This window comes from Rhineura floridana, chromosome 5 (genome assembly GCF_030035675.1).
Source record: "Rhineura floridana isolate rRhiFlo1 chromosome 5, rRhiFlo1.hap2, whole genome shotgun sequence".
Lineage (NCBI taxonomy): Eukaryota > Metazoa > Chordata > Lepidosauria > Squamata > Rhineuridae > Rhineura > Rhineura floridana.
In genome coordinates this window covers 180,849,829-180,868,789 of record NC_084484.1, presented here as the reverse complement: position 1 = coordinate 180,868,789, position 18,961 = coordinate 180,849,829, and the positions used below count along the sequence as shown (strand labels likewise).

At 45.4% G+C, this 18,961-nt stretch overlaps 1 protein-coding gene across 6 annotated transcripts in view; it reads left to right on the top strand.

Annotated features, from left to right (window-relative positions):
• Positions 1–4,242, top strand: part of EMSY (EMSY transcriptional repressor, BRCA2 interacting) — a 53,196-nt gene extending 48,954 nt beyond the window's left edge. For 3 of the 6 annotated variants that reach the window (XM_061629038.1, XM_061629039.1, XM_061629043.1), the window contains one exon: positions 2,098–4,241. In XM_061629038.1, coding sequence (XP_061485022.1) covers positions 2,098–2,289 — 192 coding nt within the window. In that variant the 3' untranslated portion in view covers positions 2,290–4,241. Of the gene's footprint in view, positions 1–2,097 lie in introns of all 6 variants that reach the window. The other 3 variants (XM_061629040.1, XM_061629042.1, XM_061629041.1) reach the window with 2 other exon arrangements.
• The last annotated feature ends 14,719 nt before the right edge of the window (positions 4,243–18,961 follow it).

Sequence of the window (18,961 nt, the reverse complement as noted above, 5' to 3'; positions counted from 1 at the left end):
TCTCCTGTGCCTGCAAATTTAACCACTTCTGTGAAAAGGGAAGGGCTGAGAAGGTAGCATGAGCTAGTGTTACAGGTTTCTCTGTTCCCATCTGTAGGGAAAAGAGGGAGAATCTGTCCTAGTCTAGCATGGGGCAGAGGGAAAGGGCATAGCTCAGTGGCAGAGCGTCTGCTTCGCATGGAGAAGGTCCCTGGCACTTCCAGATAGCGCTGGCAGAGACCCTGGAGAGTCTCTGCCAGGCAGCGCAGACGACACTGAGCTTGATGGACCAATGGCCTGACCAAGGCATCCTCCTGTGTTCCCATGGGGGCAAGGGCATCCCTCCAAGCCTCTCCTGTCTGGCCCTTGGAGCTCTCCCCAGACCACTCCCTCTCTGCCTTGCTTCTTGCCAAGTGTTTTTGCCAGACAGAAAGGGGTCTCTGAATGTTAGCAATGCCTCTTCTCTGGATGGAAAATAGAGAGGAGTGTGTGAGTATGTGTAGAAACTAGCCTACCGTACCAGGGTAAAACTTACATTCATTTCTCCACCAACGTCTGCCTCTGGCCTTGCCCGCTGCTGGCATGTGGCCCCTGGAAGGTTGTCCAGAAGGGAACGTGGCTCTTTGGGGGCTGAAAAAGGTCCCCTGACCCCTGCAATATTACTTCACCGCCGCTGTCCCATAAACGTCAGTATATCTGTATGCCAGAAAGCACATTTGCAAAGCCTTGTTGGAGATCCCTTAAGGCTGCCTTGTTAATAACCCCTCGCTCAGTCACCTATGGCGAGTGACAATCTCCCCCAAGAGACCAGTATGGAAGCTTTTGTAAGTGAGGGAAAGCTTTTAGCTCTTTTTCCAGACTGCCAGCGCACCACAAATGACTAGCCTAGGGTACACATGGGTCAGATGAGCAAGTGAAAAAGTTGGGGGCCTCTAAGAACTGTTAATACCTGAGCCAGCTTGGCAACACAGTCACAGTTGTATAAAACCAAAGAACATTACAATGGGAAAGAGGGGATTAGTAAAATCGACACTGAATTCAAAGAAAGAAAACCAGTACTGATGGTAAAACAGGGTTGTATGAGATACAAGAATCACCTTTAAAATGCAGGGTCATGTTCTGGTAGCCCATATACTAAGGGGAAAAAAGTACAGTAGGGCCCCGCTCATACGGCGGGTTACGTTCCGGACCCCTGCTGTAAAGCGGAACTCATTGAATAGAATGGCGTGCGATGCCTGAAAACTGCCGTAAAAGCGGAACAAGCGCCGGCTTTAGTCTAATTGCGTCTAATTGAGACTGCTGTATTAGCAAATCGCTGTAAAGGGCCCTCCTGTATCTTAGATTGATGTATTGGAACAATACAAAACAAGAGTCTAGTAAACAGGCTGCCATGTAATGATCTGTGTAAAGTTGACATATCAGCCAGTATTTCCACCACCACATCCTGGGGAGTTTGGCCTGTCTGTTACTGGAGAACAGTCTGATAGGGATGTTTTCGCCAGGTAGAAGAGACAGAACAGCAGATAATGTACCAGATCTTCAATCTGGTTACAATCAAAGATACATTTTTGTTTCGTTGCCTCCTCTCAAGGTAGAGGAGCATCACTTGGGATCTGAGTTTTGCATAAAGCCCTGCGGATCTCTGGGAAGGTCAGATCTGGAGACAATGGGTCCCCTTGAGCAAGGCATGCCATGCTGGAAAACACCCATCAGTTATGACTGCCCTGTCCTCACCGGCGTCATGATCAAAACCCAGGGTCTTAGAGCGTGGCGACCAGTAGACAAATATTTATCCAGAGAGAGATTATAAACCTTAATGCTTTATCTTGGTGACTTTGTTCCCAGGACCTGGACAGCATTTCCATTTCCTGAAGCGTACAAGCCATTGGGGCTTCCAAGGTTGAGCCACACAGAGGGCGATGTGATTCTGTCTGTGCTGTGCTGGCTGGCTGGGGGCTGATGAGAATTGTAGTCCAAGACATCTGAAAGGCCCTGTTTTGGGGGGGGAGCCTGGTGTATAGAGGATTGCCCTTTTCCCATTTGTTTGCTCTGTCGAGAGAAGTCTCTTCCTTTGTGACCAATCTCCAATAACACGCGGTCTCCCTCCTCCTTTTTCAGACGATCCCTCAGTATTCCGTGGCATGTCATTCCACCTCCAACGTGGTTGTAGAGCCCAGCGGCCTCCTTGAGCTCAACAACTTCACCAGCCAACGCCTCGACGATGAGGAGACTGTGATGGAACAGGACGTCGACAGCAGCAACGAGGAAGGAACTGAGCCCAGCCCGATGCAGAGTTCCGAACAATCGTAGCGCATCTGGGCCGCAGGCGTGCACTTTAGAAACAAAAGGAAGTCGGCTGCTTGTGTCGAAGAGGCCCTTGTATTATTCTTCAGAAGCACTTTGCCTGTCAGAGGCATTCGGGGGATGCGCCAAGCGTCGGTGAGACAGTATTGGCGTGGTGCGGTCATGAAACAATTTCAGAGGGAGGTGGTGCTGCCATGCTGCAGTAAGCGTACGACAGTGGGAATGTATTTTCTTCGAGCAAAGAAGACAAAAAACATGCAGCGGTTTTATTTTATTTTTAAAGGTGTGCTGAAGTGTGCTTGGGGGGGTGGAGTTGCGACAATATTCTGGACTAGCTGCTAAAACCTCGTTTGAAAACATCAGCAGCGATCTGTGTTTGCAGTTGAATGAAACTCCATCACAAGGAAATGTTTGTAATTTTTTTTTTTAAAAAAAAATTAGCACGCCTGGTCCTTTGGTGCTGGGAAAGCATCTAAGAAGTTTTGTCAAGTGCGTTGAGGTGGCTTCCCTGCACTAATGTGCCAATTTTTTTGTTTTGTTTTTAAATAAGCTTAAGAAGATTGGCTCTTTTTTTAAAAAAAAACAACAGAAATGAACCATTATTGTCCAGCAATACTTGGGATCGTTGGGGAAAACATACTGCGAGGAGATCCTCTTACTGGCCAGACATCAAGAAAGCATTTCTCTGTCATGCACAGATGAAATAGTCCCACATTGGTGATATTTTTATTTATTTAAGTATAAAAACTGAAAGAGAATTCTAGCTGATGGTCCTGGGTCCTGTTAAACAAGCCCAGTAATCTTAGACTTTTCTCAAACAACACGGTTTAATCTTTAAGCTGCAGGATGGGAGAAATATATCTCAACTTCAAAAAAAGATTTGTTCAGAACAAGGGCATTGATAATCCAAGATATGAACTCTCTTGTGGGTTGCAGCATTCAGAAATTTCTGTTATACGTAACATGCTTTTTTTGGTGTTTTTTTTTTTTTAAGGAAATTATGACTGTTAGGAAGCTTTAAAAAAACTGACTTTTTTATAGTTTTGTTCTTGAGGTGATCCTTTCCAGCCTTATCTGTTTTGTTTGCACAACAAATAACACATTGGGGGTTTGCGATAGCTAAATCAACCAGAGTTTAAAAAAAAAAAAAAGTCTGTACATCTTAGTGATGAAGACAGTGCTTTTTTAAAAAAAGAAAGAAAAGAGAACTGTATATTGGAACAGGTTTTTAACTTTTTTTTTGTATAGATTTCATTATAAATAAGCATTTTAAGATTTTTGATGTATCCTGTATATAAACATATCAGTTCAACTGCCCGTTTTTGGTGCTGAAATACTACTTTAAGTAGACATTCTCTGAAGGCTCTAATACAACTTGTGTCAAATATTTTCTAAACTGTGATTTTAGTGTTTTGTAATTAAATGGCCACTTGAGAGAACTTTCCGGGAACTGAAGTATGATGATAAAAACATTCCGTTCTCCTTTTTAAGCATCCTCTGTGTGTGTAACCCTTTCCTTCCCCCAGATGGTGCTGTTGGCCATTCTTGAACTTCTGATGGTCGTTAACTTCTCTATAAAAGCCTTTTCCCCTGTTGTGATAATCCTACTCATTTGCTCCAGACCAAAGAGAAGTTGTTCAGTGACCCTTGCTGTACTCTGTGTGAGTCTGTGTGTGCTTCTTTAAACATGACACAGCAGTGCCTTCTTCGGATGCCCAGCAGAAGCTGTTCTCGAGATGGACGTCTTCCATATAAAGTTCCCCTCTGAATAGCTAAGAGAGATGTGAATTCAGTGTCTGTTTCACTTCCATGATAGCAGTTCCGATCCAGTTTGAGAAGGGAAGGACCATTGCTCAGTGGTAGGCCATCTCCCTTGCATGCAGAAAGCCCCAGGTCCAGTCCCCAGCATCTCCAGGTAGGGCTGAGAATGTACTCCAGCAGAAACTGGAGAGCCACTGCCGGTCAGTATAGACAATATTAAGCTGGATAGATCAATGGTCTGACTCACTAGAAGGCAGCGTCCTCTGTTCTGATGAGGTGAATCTGTCCAGTTTGATGAAACCCTGTTTGCAATGTGTATTGCATCAACTACAAAATGCATCGGTGAACTAGCTGCTTTATACAGAGTCAGGCTGCTGGTCTGCCTAGCCCAGTAATGTCCCCTATTATTTATTTATTTAAAATATTTCTATCCCATACTTCTACCCTATAATAGGGCACTCCAGGCAGCTTACAATCAAATCAAGCATGTACATAATAAAATTGTACACATAAAAAAATCACAAAAACATTAAAATAAATTACAATACATACAATGCAATTATAATACATATATACATATAAAATAATATATATACATACATACACATGCATATATAGGTAGTGGTACTGAAGGGACTACTGAGGTAAAAACGTAGAAGGCATAAAATCAGTGTCAGGCTCTACCTTCATTCCATCCCAAAGGCTCTCTGGAACAAGATCGTTTTCAGAAGTCTCTGGAAAGCCATCAGGAAGTGAGCAGAGCAGACTTCTTGGGGTAGGGTATTCCAAAGCTTGGGGGCCACCACTGAAAAGGCTCTCCCGCATGCTTGTCAGTCTAACATCTTTCACTCCAGGCATGCAGAGGAGACCTGAGGCAGATGATCTTAAATCCTATGATTTGTTGTAGCTCTTCAGGAATCCCAGCAGGTGTCCTTCCCATTATCTGCTGCTTGATGCTTCGGGAAACATAGAAGCCTATTTTAGGTGGGAGTTAGGCCATTGATCCATCTTGCTCAGCGCTGCAAGCTTTCAGGGCGGATCTTTTGCAGCCCTATCTGGAGATGATGGGGGTTGAACCTGTGACCTTTTTTGGGCAAACCATGTGCTCCTCTGCTGAGCTATAGCCCCCAACTCCCCCCCCCGAGGGAGCTCATGGGCTTATCTGGGACTTGAACCCAGAACCTCTCACAGTCAAAGCAAGAATCGTACCCTAAATCAGGACTAGGGAATCTTAGGTCCTCCAGAGGTTGCTGGACTCACAACTCCCATCATCCCTGACCATTGCCCATGCTGGAACCTCAGCAGCAGCTGGAGGGCACCACCGTGGCTATCCCTGATCTAGATCAATTTCAATCGAGCTGCAGGCCTGGTTATGGGTCAGAGATGGCTTCAGCCATTTTGGTGAACAATCTATGCTGAGCAGTGTGCATGGAGAGTACGTCCCTGTTGGTTCTGCTAGACCGAACTGTGGCTTTTAATGCTATTGATATTGGAAACGTTCAAGACCGCATGGCTCAGATGGCACTTAATGGCTCTGGGCCTTGGAGGACCAGCTCCAGAAGATGGTAATGGGTGGCTCCTGTTGCCCTATGGCAGCCTTCCCCAACCCAGTGCCCTTCAAGATGTTTTGAACTATAAGGCTGCGCAGCATTGCTGGCTGGGGCTGATGGGAGTTTGTAGTCCAAAACGTGTTGAGGGGACTAGGTTGACCAAGGCTGCCTTGGCTGCATCTCATTTGGATGGCTGTGACACACCCTGCATGGGACTGAGTTTGAAGGATGCAGTCAAGACTATTTACTGGGGCCCAAATAGATGTGGATGTGGCTCACATGTTCAGACAGCTTCACTGGCTATTGCCCTGTTTCCACTTAACCATTCAATGTGTTGGTTAGGTCCTCCAAAGCACTATCAACCTGGGACTAAGTTATCTGGAAGACAGTTTTCTCCCACAGAGCCTACCCTTTGGGAAAGGCTGTTCTTTCTGTCCCACCAATAGAGGGCCTTCTCGGTTGGCTGTTCCTGGGCTCTGGAACTCCTTCCCAAGGAGGGCCCATCTAGCCCCTCCCCTGACCTTTCCGTAGTCTAGCAAAGGCAATTTTATCCAGACTAGCCTTTGGGTTCATAAGCTGATGGTTATGACCACTGAATACTGCAGTGTGTTCAACTGCTGTGTGTTTGTTCATTCATTTCTACTGAAGTTATTACCTACCTGTTTTTTATGTTTGGATGGTTCTTTTGTGTTTGACTGTGTTGAGCATCATGTGGTGGAAAAGCAGGATATACCTTTTAACATTTAACTATTTATTTGTTAAAAGACCAAAATGCCCAGGCATATAAAAGCCAATCGGCTGAAGGGGGCACGGAGTGCAGTTGAAAGAAGGTCCATCCAAAAGCTTAAGATGAGCAGAATGAAGAGCACGGGTTGTCAATGTGTTGCCAGTCACAATGGTGCTTTTGAGGTCTCCCCTAGCACCCACACAGCCTTTGAGCCCCCGCACTCTCGCTGCCCCTTGGTCATGAGTGTGGTTTCCTTTTTCTCCCTTGGAAAGTACATAGAGCTGAAAGAGGAAGTTGGAAGAGGGACGCTCTTTCCCACTTCCTCTTTCAGCTCTGTGCTTTTCAAAGCTCAGATGAGGTCTACTGGCTCTGACTTTCACTGAGACCCCTTTGGAAAAGCTAAGTCTGAAGGGTGGCTGATCTGGGGGAAGAGAAGTGGCCAGAGCAGGTGGTGGCCACAGCACTCGCTCAATTTATTTTTATTTATTTATTTTATTAAATTTCTATACCGCCCCATAGCCAAAGCTCTCTGGGCGGTGTACAAACTAAAACTTCCATCTACAATTGAAACACATATTTAAACAATTTTAAAACTACATCCAAATTTCAAAATTGTAAACATTTTAAGACAGACAAAAACACATATTAAAATACTAAATACTAAAATGCCTGGGAGAAGCTCAAACATCCAAATGGACAGACAGGCTTAAGTTTGGCAAGCCCTGATGTAAAGAATGAGAGAGCCGATCAGAGCAGAGACGTATGAAGGAGCAAGACGAGAATTAAGATGATAAAAGTTTTAAAAGTATAGATAGGAAAAACTCCTTGGTAACAGCAAAACGAGAGGTAATGGACCTTTTATAACAGAAGGTTAGTTCAGTCTAAATACTGATCAATTAATTGCAGTGATTAATCCCTCAAAGCAAGGCTGGCATCAGCACCTGGCATCCTTTGGCAGCTGTGAGGGCCACAGTAAACTGGCAGTACCCAGTGCTGATGTTTGCCCTTCACCTCCCCCTTTTATTTTTCTCTCTTGGCCCTTCAAGCAGCATCAACCGGCTGGGTTTATTTTGTTGTTGTTATGTGCCTTCAAGTCGATAACGACTTATGGCGACCCTATGAATCAGTGGCCTCCAAGAGCATCTGTCATGAACCACCCTGCTCAGATTTTGTAAGTTCAGGTCTGTGGCTTCCTTTATGGAATCAACCCATCTCTTGTTTGGCCTTCCTCGTTTTCTACTCCCTTCTGCTTTTCCCAGCATTATTGTCTTTTCTAGGGAATCATGTCTTTTAATGATGTGGATAAAATCAACTCGTTTGAAATGTGGTGTTGGATGAGAGCTGGGTCTAGCCACCAATTTACTTTTCCACAGTGCCCTTGGCTAATTATGGTTCTGGGCCATTGGGGGGATTTAAGTAGTGCTAGGTCCAGCCCTTCTCTCCCCCCGCACCCATCCAGCGCTATTTGGAGTGATGCCAGCTGCTTCTGTTCCAGGTAAGCCTGCCAGTGTGAGCTGGCAAAGGGGAGGGCCCCCCAGAAATGACATTGCCCAGGATCCCCTCAGACCTAGAGCCAGTCATCCATCAAGGCCTTGGGCAGGGCTGTAGCTCAGTGGGAGAGTGTTTGCTTTTCATGCAGACAGTTCCAGGTTCAATCCCTGGCCTCTCTAGGCAGGCCTGGGAAAGTTTCCCTGCTTGAAATCCTGCAGAGCGCCTGCCAGTCAGTGTAGACATTACCGAGCTAGGCGGTCTGGCTTATTATAAGGCTACTTCCTGTGTTCCTAGCCCTGCAGGAACACATTCAATCTTTCAATGCTGGTTTTCCTACATTAAGCAGAAAAGAGCAGCATTTCTCAATTTTGCAAAGCAGGCTGCCAACACTTTGAGGAAGAGCAGGAAAAGGCAGCCACGTTGCTGCATTTGGATAAAATTACGAAGACAATAAAAGGACCACCACAGCGTGCGAGCTTTTGAGTTCCACAAAGCCCTGTCCCAGCTGGCTTTTTTTTTTTAAGTATCCTTGGAGGAAAAAATATAGTTGGTATACTCTAAAAAAGAATCCTTTTTGAGGATGTTCTCGACTGTGATATGTTCCTGGACAATGTCATGTGTTTATCTTACCCATTTATAGCTTTCAAGGAGGAAATGTGCTTCTTATCCAGCCTCCGCCAACGCGGTGCCCTTCAGGTGTTTTGGACTACAACGATCAGCTGCGTGTCCAAAGCGTCTTGAGGGTGCCAGGTTGGCAAAGGCTGACCTAATCTATTAGTTGGGTATGCTGTATGTGTGTACTTAAGCTAAATCCAAAGGAGCATTCCCCGTCCCCCAAGAATTGGGAGTCCCATGAGATTATAAATTTGAGCTCAAGCCAAGGATCCAATGCGGTGGTTGGATAATGTCAGCAGGTCTGTGCACAAATCATTATTAATATTACTCGTGCATTTATATCCCACCTTTCCCCCAAGGAGCTGAAGGTGGCATACATGATTCTCTTCTTCCCCATGTTATCCTTACAACAACCCTGCGAGATAGATCATCTGCGCAGCTTGTTCGGAGTTGAGGTAAAGGTTCTGAATAACTTAAGCGTGAATCAACAGGATTCAGCTTGGTAGTACTTAGCCCAGCCATCATCAGCTTGGTGCCCTTTGGATATTTTGGAACTTTTCAACTCTCACCAGGAATGGGTGCATGATACCTCTAGTGCACAGGAATCGCAACAGTTGAAAAGTACCTCCAAAGGTCATCCAGTCCAACCCGCTACCAATGCAGGAAATCCATTCCTACAGCGTCCCTGACAGGTGGACATGCAGGCTCTGCTTAAAAACCTCTAATGAAGAAGAGTCCACCACCACCTGCAGCAGTCACCTCATACCATCAGGGAGTTCTTCTGAATTTTGGAAGTTTGCCTGAAGCAGCAAGCATAGCTCCCTATCATTTCCCGCTGCCCCCTTTTTTGGTGGACTTGGGTTCCCTCTGGACCAAAGTCTTGAAAATGGCTTGCAATAATCTGCACTGGATACACCACCAGCTGCACAGTTTAAGCAAGACAGCCCAATAGGAACAGGTCCGAATGGGTATCAAATAAGAACTGAGAACCTTATGTCTCTTGTACATGTTTGGCTCTGCATAGAGCCGGTGGGGGAGACTTTTCACCCTTCACATGTTGCTAAGCCACAACTCTCATCATCCCTTCCCTTTGACCATACTTGTTGGGGCTGATGTGAATTGTAGTTCAACAGCATCTGGAGAGCCAAAGGGTCTGGCAGAGAGAGATGTCAGACCAAGCCAACCCCTCCCCCCCATATTCTTTCTACCTTCACATATCAAATGGCACTAATACTTTGAATGTCCATTAAAGCGGCAGAACTGCGCACTGGGGCAGGGTATCGCCAACATGTCACCCCATTGCTGAAAGAATTGCACTGGCTGCCCATTTGCTACCAGGCCAAGTTCAAGGTTCTAGTTTTGGTGTACAGCCCTATACAGCTTGGGACCAGGATACCTGAAAGACTGTCTTATCCCTTATATGTCCAGTCGATCACTGCGCTCTGCAGGTGAGGGCCTCCTGCAGATACCATCTTATCAGGAGGTCCATTCTGCACAACATAGGAAGCGGACCTTTAGTGTGGCGGCACCTACCCTGTGGAACTCCCTCCCCTTAAATATTAGACAAGCGCCATCTCTGTTATCTTTTCGGCGCCTACTGAAGACCTTCCTCTTTCAACAAGCCTTTTAAACTAAGACCTTGTCCCAGTCTGCATCTGTGTTGGAATTGCTTTTTAATATGTTTTTAAACCTTTTTTAAAAATGTTTTAACCTTTTTTTAAAGATGTCTTGAAAAAAAATGTTTTTAAAGATGTTTTGCTTTAATGTATTTTAAACTCTGTTTTTATGATGTTTTAAAGTGTTTTTAGTGCTTTTCTTTGCCGCCCTGGGCACCTGCTGGGAGGAAGGGTGGGATATAAATCAGATAATAAATAAATAAATAAATAAATGCATCCTTCATATGGGGTCTTCAGGCCACCGGGTGCCCTACTTTACAGCAGCCAGTCCTCTATCTGAAGAGCTGCCCAATCCGAGGCTGACTTAAAGAAACACACACCCCTGAGGGAAAGCAGGAGGGGCCTTGAAATTGCCTTTCCACACTGGACAGCAGGCCAAGCAAGCAGAGAGGCTGCCTGGTCAGAGCCTTCCACACTATGGTGAAATATTTTGTATTTCATTATTTCTACATTACATCTACACACGTGAATTAGCATGTGCAGATTTTATGCAGTCCATGTCCTCTTTTTATGATGTGTTTGTTTTGGGGGCACTACGTAAGCATGCGCTCTAACCTTGTGATAATATTGCCATGGCTTAACATGGCACCTGTTGTCTTGTTGAGTCTGAAATTCCTTCATTGTCCTCTAGGGTGGGCTAGAGGGTAGACTTGACCTCTTCCTTCTTTTCAAAAAAAACCAAAATGGGGAATCCCCTCGACATAACCCACCCCTACGTTTCTGATAGGGCCGTCGTGATGAGCGGGTGGGGTAGACTTTTGCATTTTGCCTCCCCAGTTGGAATCTTTCTCAGAAAACAGGAAAAAGTATAGCCAGCCCACCCCAATCTGCTCTTACAGAGGCTAAACCTGGGTCATGTAGTCAGGGACAGAACGAGGAGGTAACTTCCTAAGGAACAGCAGCTGTCTTATCTGTTGGCTGCAAGACAGTATTATAAAATGTCTTTTTAAAAATATCTGAAATCACTTAGCACTTATCGAGTGCATTCCTATAAAAAGTCCATTAGTGTCCTGCGTAGGCAAGGCTCTACCACAGCCACAGGGAGCAATGATTTTGTCCTGCTGAGCATCTTTTAGGTGTAGAGGAGTCTCCAGCCTTTTTTGGGCTGCGGGGGGGGGGGAGGACACCTTTCAAAATCTAATGCTGCTAGGGACACCACAAAATCCTCCCGTTTCACAGAAGAGAAACTGGGGATGCTCAGATCCTTGCCCCGCCCCAAAAGACAAAACATCTATGCCCACTCCAAACCAAAACTCAGGCCCTCTGAAAAGAAAAACAACCTCCCCATTATCAAACAAAAACTGCATTTAAACTAAAAATGAAGAGAGGCAGGGGGCCATAGGGAGATGTGTCTGAGGGCGCCATGATGCCCACGGGCACAGCTTTGGGGATGCCAGGTTTTACGACTTGGCCAGCAGTATTAGGAAGAGAAGACGCATACTCATGAGCGTCCACAGGAATTGCTCCAGGGTGGTGGTGATGTTTTTTGAGGGTGGCCACAAAGTAAACCACTGAAAGGTGGAGCAGGCTTATTTTGCATACATACACACAAACTGACAACACTATGTACACTTCTTTTCATATCATTTGCATTTCAAGGCAGTGGATGCTAGCCATGATGGCTGTGCTCTGTCTGCATAGCTTCCATGCTTTCAGCTCCAAGTAAAGAAGAGTCCAGTCCCCTTCCCCAAATTTTCCTGCTTTTCTTAAGACACTCTCCCAGGCTATGGTCTGAAGGCACATGAGGCCAGCACCCTGCTGAAGCTAAGCAGGGTCAGGTCTGGTCAGTGCCTGGATGGGAGACCTCCTGGGAACCATATGTAAGCCGCCTTGGGTTTCTATCATGAAAGGAAAGGTGGGGTAATAAATGTAATATATAAATAAAATAAATAAAACACCTTCTCCCATTTCTCAAAGTGTTGCACTGTTGGCACTATTGAAACAATAAGTTCTCGGAGGAACCTGTGGAGGGCTGCTGTGTGTCTGCCCGTGGGAGGTTTGCGTTCTGTTTATTTTTCTGGCCATTGTAATTTGCAAAAAAAATAAATAATGAAGACCATCTAAGTGAAGTCATTTTTTGATCCTGATAGATGACAGGAACTATGCTTTTTCCAAAAAGGAAATGAAGGGACAGCTAAATGGAGGCAGACAACTGGATTTTATGCGCAAAGGCCATACATAGCCCTGGCACCTGATTACCTAACGTGCTTTATAAACGTCAAACCAGGACTCTGCCAATAGAGTGTTTATTTCATGCCACAGCACCGCTGTAATTCTTAAAGGCCCAGCTGCAACCATATTGGCTTGAAATATTTATAACCCGCCCTTCGTCATATTGATAGCATGGCATGCTACATTAAATTCCACTTAAAACACAATGGTTCCAGTACAGTAAATTAAGAGTGTTGCTAAAACAATCAACTGTCATTAAGCTGTCAAGCCGCTATGTTATTTCAAAGTGGACTAGCAACTTACAACCTGCACATTTCCAAGAAAACAGCCACCATTTGGAGTTTGCACCAAAAAATAAAAAGATTTTATTGATTAGAACCCAGAAAAATGGCATTCCACCATCGGGGTGCCACAACAGAGAGCACTTCCTTGCATCATGAATGGCTCCTGTGGGTGTGGCTCTGTGAAAAGCCTCCCTGGAAAGTCTTCAAGCCCAGACAGGACAATATAGAGGAGAGACAACTCTGGAAGTCGCTAGGTCCCAAAAGCATTAAGTGCTTTTGTTGTTGTTATGTGCCTTCAAGTTGATTACGACTTATGGCGACCTTGTGAATCAGTGTCCTCCAATAGCGTCTGTCGTGAACCGCCCTGTTCAGATCTTGTGAATTCAGGTCTGTGGCTTCCTTTATGGAATCAACCCATCTCTTGTTTCGCCTTCCTCTTTTTCTACTCCCTTCTGTTTTTCCCAGCATTATTGTCTTTTCTAGTGAATCCTGTCTTCTCATTATGTGTCCAAAGTATGATAACCTCAGTTTCATCATTTTAACTTCTAGTGATAGTTCTGGTTTAATTTGTTCTAACACCCAATTATTTGTCTTTTTTAAGTGCTTTATATTTTTATATTAAGTGCTTTATATACAGTGAAGAAGACAATATATACAGTGAAACAAAAACAGGAGTAGAAAAAGAGGAAGGCCAAACAAGAGATGGATTGATTCCATCAAGGAAGCCACAGACCTGAACTTACAAGATCTGAACAGGGTGGTTCATGACAGATGCTCTTGGAGGTCGCTGATTCATAGGGTCGCCATAAGTCGTAATCGACTTGAAGGCACATAACAGCAACAACATGTACATTTAAAGTTGATACAGTTGCAGGCAACACCAAGGCAGTATCCAGGGCCAGTCCAAAGTCAGAGCCCTGAGACAGTCCACGACAGCAAAGGGGTCAGCCAACAAGCAAGGTCAGAGCAGTCCGTAGGCAACACAGGGCAAGGCAAAAGGTCCAGAGGAGCGTGAGGTCAGGCCTGGAGTCAACGGGCAATCGGCAGACAGGTCAGGGTGCCGAGCTGATGTATAGACTGTTCCAGCAGCTCTCCCAGACTGGCACTGCCTTAGCTGACTCCCACTGACAACCTGCAGCCAGACCTTTGCTCCCAAGGAGCAAAGTATGTACCGACCTGTAGTCGGGCGCTCCTCCGGATGGGCAGGGTCTCCAGCTGGTATTTCAGGCAATGCCTCTCCCGTGGGCTTGGCACCCATTCGGCCTCGATGTCGGAGGGTGAACTTGTCATAGGACCCTGGCTTCTCACTCTCAGATGTAACCAGGGCCAGGGCTTGGTCTGACACCGGAGCCTCTGGGTTTTCTCCATTGTGGACTCCTTTGACTGGGACCCGACAGTTCTCCCCATTTCCACGTCAGTTTGTGAATTTCTTCCCTCACTTGACGTATCCGTTTTTGTGTGCTGTTTTTCCTAGTATGTGTGTTTTTGTAAGCATTTTCCCTAATATAAAACATTTTTATATATCACTTTCATTAGTACAAGGCTTTTTTGTGCACTTTCCCCTAATATACACTTTATGTCTCCATTTTTGGTTTGGAAGGTTGTATCTTAACATTCAGATAAGGATAAATTTTTAAGGGTGGCTGCATTTTGGTTCATAATGTGTGAATTAGCTAGGTTTGCACTGAAGTATGTACCAAATGAATTTCTCCCTCCTATCCATACTTTGAGAGCCAGTGTGGTGTAGTGGTTAGAGCAGCCTTTCCCAACCAGTGTGCCTCCAGATGTTGTTGGACCACAATTCCCATCTTTCCTGACCATTGGCAATGCTGGCTGAGGCTGATGGGAGTTGTGGTCCAACAACATATGGAGGCACACTGGTTGGGAAAGGCTGGGTTAGAGTGTTGGACTACGACCTGGGAGACCAGGGTTCAAATCCCCACACAGCCATGAAGCTCACTGGGTGACCTTGGGCCAGTCACTGCTTCTCAGCCTCAGAGGAAGGCAATGGTAAACCCCCTCTGAATACCGCTTACCATGAAATGGTATTCATAGGATCGCCACAACTCGGGATCGACTTGAAGGCAGTCCATTTCATTTTCATCCATACTTTGAACTAGGACCAGAAGTGTATTGGGGTGCAACTCTTTCAGAACCAGAGATATATGGCTCCGACTGGCTGAACCACATAACAACCTGGACAGTTGCATCCTGTAGTAACTGCAGGTTCCAAATCAACTTCAAGGCTAGCCCATGAAGTCATAATTGTCGTGACTGGTCCTACACTTCAAATAAGGGCTTATCCACATTGGAGCATTACTTCGTACGGAAGATGCTGTTTTTATCTCCATTTTCTGTTTGCATCGTCCACAGTAAGGGCTCAATGCCAGCTGCAAACATGGTGTTTTCTATTTACACTGAGAGGAAGGATCAATCATGCAATTTCCTAAGGACCACACCCTCTAAGTTAACATTTCCACTCCCTCTGGTAACCTGGCAACCAAGCATGCCCAGTTTGTTCTACCAGTAAATTTCATTTAAGAAAACAACAACCTGGAAGTGTGATTATTTGTATTTCTCTACAATATAGCCGAAATACAAATCTTTGTTTGAGCAGTGTTACGCTTTTGCGCACATGTTAGGGGGGAAAGAAAAATAATGCACCATTTGCAGCAACATAAAAAAGGCTTGCAAAATGGGGGAGAGCAGCTGGAAGTTGTTTGTCAACACACCGGAAATGAAATGAATGAAGGAAGGAGGAGTGAGTGGGCGTGGAGAGGGGAACGATTGACACACCCACCTAAAAGCATCGAAGCAAAGTGTCTGCAAGCACTAGAGATATGGAGTGAAGATTTTTTTTCCTTCCCTTTTTGTATTATCAAAGGATTGGGTTAGTACAGATTTACAGGGGGGAAACTGTGTGATAGCTTCTGTTTGCCAGTAATGTCATGTGAACCATGCAAATTAAAAGGGGTTGTGAGTAGCACCAAACACACACTAAACCATCATGTAAGTGAGCCGTAAATTACGAACCAAATGCAATTTCAATGAATTCATAAGAAAACAAAAGCAGGCTCTATTAACAAAAAATAATACAGTTGCAAAATGGGGGGAATCCTTGCGTACCTCTGTTAGCCACCCTGCTCTCCATCTCATCCCTTACTGCTCTGTGGCAGCTGTGGGCCAGACCAATGGTGCTTTTTCTGAGCCCTGCACAGCCTTTTCCTGCCCCCAGTTTCTCCCTGAGCCGTCTGCTGACTCATGTGTCATGCTCCCGACTGTTGTCTTTTTCCATTACTAGAACCAGATGTGCCCCCACAGGATGTGAGCAGTCTCTCTCTCTCTCTGGTGCATTTCGTCAATGGAGAAGCGTCCGCTGCCCACCCTGGTGCCAGGAGTTGCTGGAAAGGGAAAGGAATGGTGTAACATGATTGTTTGATTTAACAACACATCCCTGGGGGGTGGGGGGTGGAGGGAGCGGTGTCTCTTTTTAGACGAGGAGGGATGCCGTCTGATACCTTAGTGCTCATTTCCTACAGACTCTCACTCCCTTGGGAAAACATTACAAAGTCTGTTCTCTCTTTGGCAGAGTTTCCCAACATTTCTTTTATTCTTTCACCCGAGCGGGGGCCCGTGCAAGCGTCCCGCACTGGAGTTACTGCTGTCACTTGTGCATTCAAACTGAACAGTGGAAAAAACTGTTCTCAGCCACTGCACTGCATGGGACTCAGTCTGAGCTCATGCCATTAGGCATGCAAGATTTCGTTTCCTTTGGATGGGCGAAAACACTGGAGGTGTTGGAAGCTGCCTCACACCAGATCAGGCCATTGGTCCATCTACTTCAGTATTGTTGGCACTGACTGGCAGCAGCTCTCCAGGGTTTCAGGTCGGGGACATTCCCAGCAAGGGAGGAAGGATCTGTCAATTTCAGTTCCCTCCGCTACTCATTTTTCCCCGTCATAAATTCAGCTCTCCACATTTCTGCAGGAATCTGCTGGGCTTTTTGATTGATTGATAGATACATACATACATACTCATGGAAATTCTTCAGCATTTCAATGCAAATTTCTCCTTATAAACACGTTTTGCATGCAGTTTTGACAAATCTCTACATTTTTGCAAGCAATTTCTCCCAATACAATGCATTTTTGTACGTTATTTTCATAATGTATTCATTTTCATGTTTTTTGCAAATAGCTTAGAGGTCTTTGCATTCAAGCGGTATATAAATTTTGTTAAAATAAAAATGCATAAATAATTTTTTGCACACATTTCCCCTTAATATATGCATTTCGGTAAACATTGTTTGGTTGGAGAACTGCACATCTAGCCATCTAGCTATGGTTTCTGTACACTGACTGGCAGCGGCTCTCCAGGGTTTCAGGCAGAAGTCGTCTTCCCCAACCATCCCTGGAGATGCTGTGGATAACTGAACCTGAGGCCTACCACTGAGCTACGGCCCTTCCCCAAGCAGATCAGAGTGGAGGCGAAGATATTCCAAGATAGCTCAACCGCTAGTCCTACCTCAGGTCTCCAAGGACAGACATTGTACAGACCAAGAATGCTCCAGTTTCAACCAACTCACAGCTCCAAAATTCTCTCTCTGGAGGTTGAACTCAGCATGATCATGGAGAGAATTGTTGAGTGTCTCCTGATAAGTCTTCATTTTTACTTTAATACAAATTTTTATCAGAGCAGCAGCGTGGCGAGGATGGGTTGCTTAACCTTTTCTCTGTGGACCTTTCCTCCCCAGCTGTTTTTCACCCTGTAGAGAAAACACATGTGGGCCCCAATATCTTTTCCTACCCAAGAACAACTTGAGGGATTCACTTTGGGGACATGTCCCACAGAGGAAAGCACATCCTCCCCATCGTGACTGTTTCAGTCAAACTGTACCCCCTCCCCCATGGCTCTGTTGGTCTGATGTAACATTAGAATAAGTGAGAAATGTTTTATTTGTATATTCTTTTTCAGCCTGCGGGCCCCAAGCTGCTGTACAAGAATGAAAAAACGTCAGCAGAAAATTAAACAGAATGCAATCAACGAAAGCCGGAAATCTAAAAAAATGCCTCGATATGTATTAAGATTTTCATGTCCTTATATTTAGTAAGGGGAGGGTGCAAGTCCAAAGACCATGACAGAGCAAGATATTATCTACATATTTCTAGTCTAGTCTGAGCTCAACAGGGCTTATTTCATAAGGACAACCCTAAAAATGCAGTAAGTGACCTGTCGGATCAGAAGGTCCATCTAGTCTACCATCCTGTTCCCACAGCAGCTGACCAGGTGCCTACCGGAACCCTTGCAAGTCCCTTCCTGTGATTCCCAGCAGCTGGTACTCAGAGGCATACAATAATTGCCGCCCTGGGTTCCTGCTGAGAGGAAGGGCGGGATATAAATCAAATAATAAATAAATAAATAAATTGTACAGTGGTAGACATGGCTGTATTGCTTTCAGTTTACTGTGTCGTCTTTTCTATCTTATTTTATTGTACACCGCTTTGGTAACTTTTGGTTGTGAAGCGGTTTATAATTTTATTGGGGGGGGGAACCTTCCTTTGAACCCATCTAGTCTAGCATCCTGTTCCCACCGTGGCAAACCAGCCGTCCCAATCAAAAGAACTGAAAGAACTGGGCATGTTTAGCCTGGAGAAGAGAAGACTGAGGGGGAGATATGATAGCACTCTTCAAGTACATGAAAGGTTGTCACATAGAGGAGGGCCGGGATCTCTTCTCGATCGTCCCAGAGTGCAGGACACGGAATAATGGGCTCAAGTAAGAGGAAGCCAGATTTCGACTGGACATCAGGAAAAACTTCCTAACTGTTAGAGCCATATGACAATGGAACCAATTACCTGGAGAGGTAGTGGGCTCTCCGACACTGGAGGCCTTCAAGAGGCAGCTGGACAGCCATCTGTCGGGAATGCTTTGACTTGGATTCCTGCACTGAGCAGGGGGTTGGACTTGATGGCCTTATAGGCCCCTTCCAACTCTACTGTTCTATGATTCTATGAAAGCCCGCAAGCAGGACCCAAGCTCAACTGCACTCTCCCCTCCTGTGATTCCCCAGCAGCTGGTATTCGGAGGTATACTGCCTTGACAGTGGAGGTAGAACATAGACATTGCGGCCAGTAGCCAGTGAAAGCCTGATCCTCCATGAACTTGACTACCCCCTTTTAAAGCACTCCAGTTTGATGGCCGTTGCCCATCTTGTAGTAGTGAATTCCATAACTTCACTGTGCGCTGTGTGAAGAATTGCTGTCTTTTGTTTGCCCTCAATCTTCCAACATTCATCTTCATTGGATGTACACAAGCAAGGGTGTAGTCATCCAGGGGAGGTCTTAGACCCTTTGCTTTTTTGGGAGCAGAGCCCCTATGTCTCCAGCATCCTGTGAGCCAATC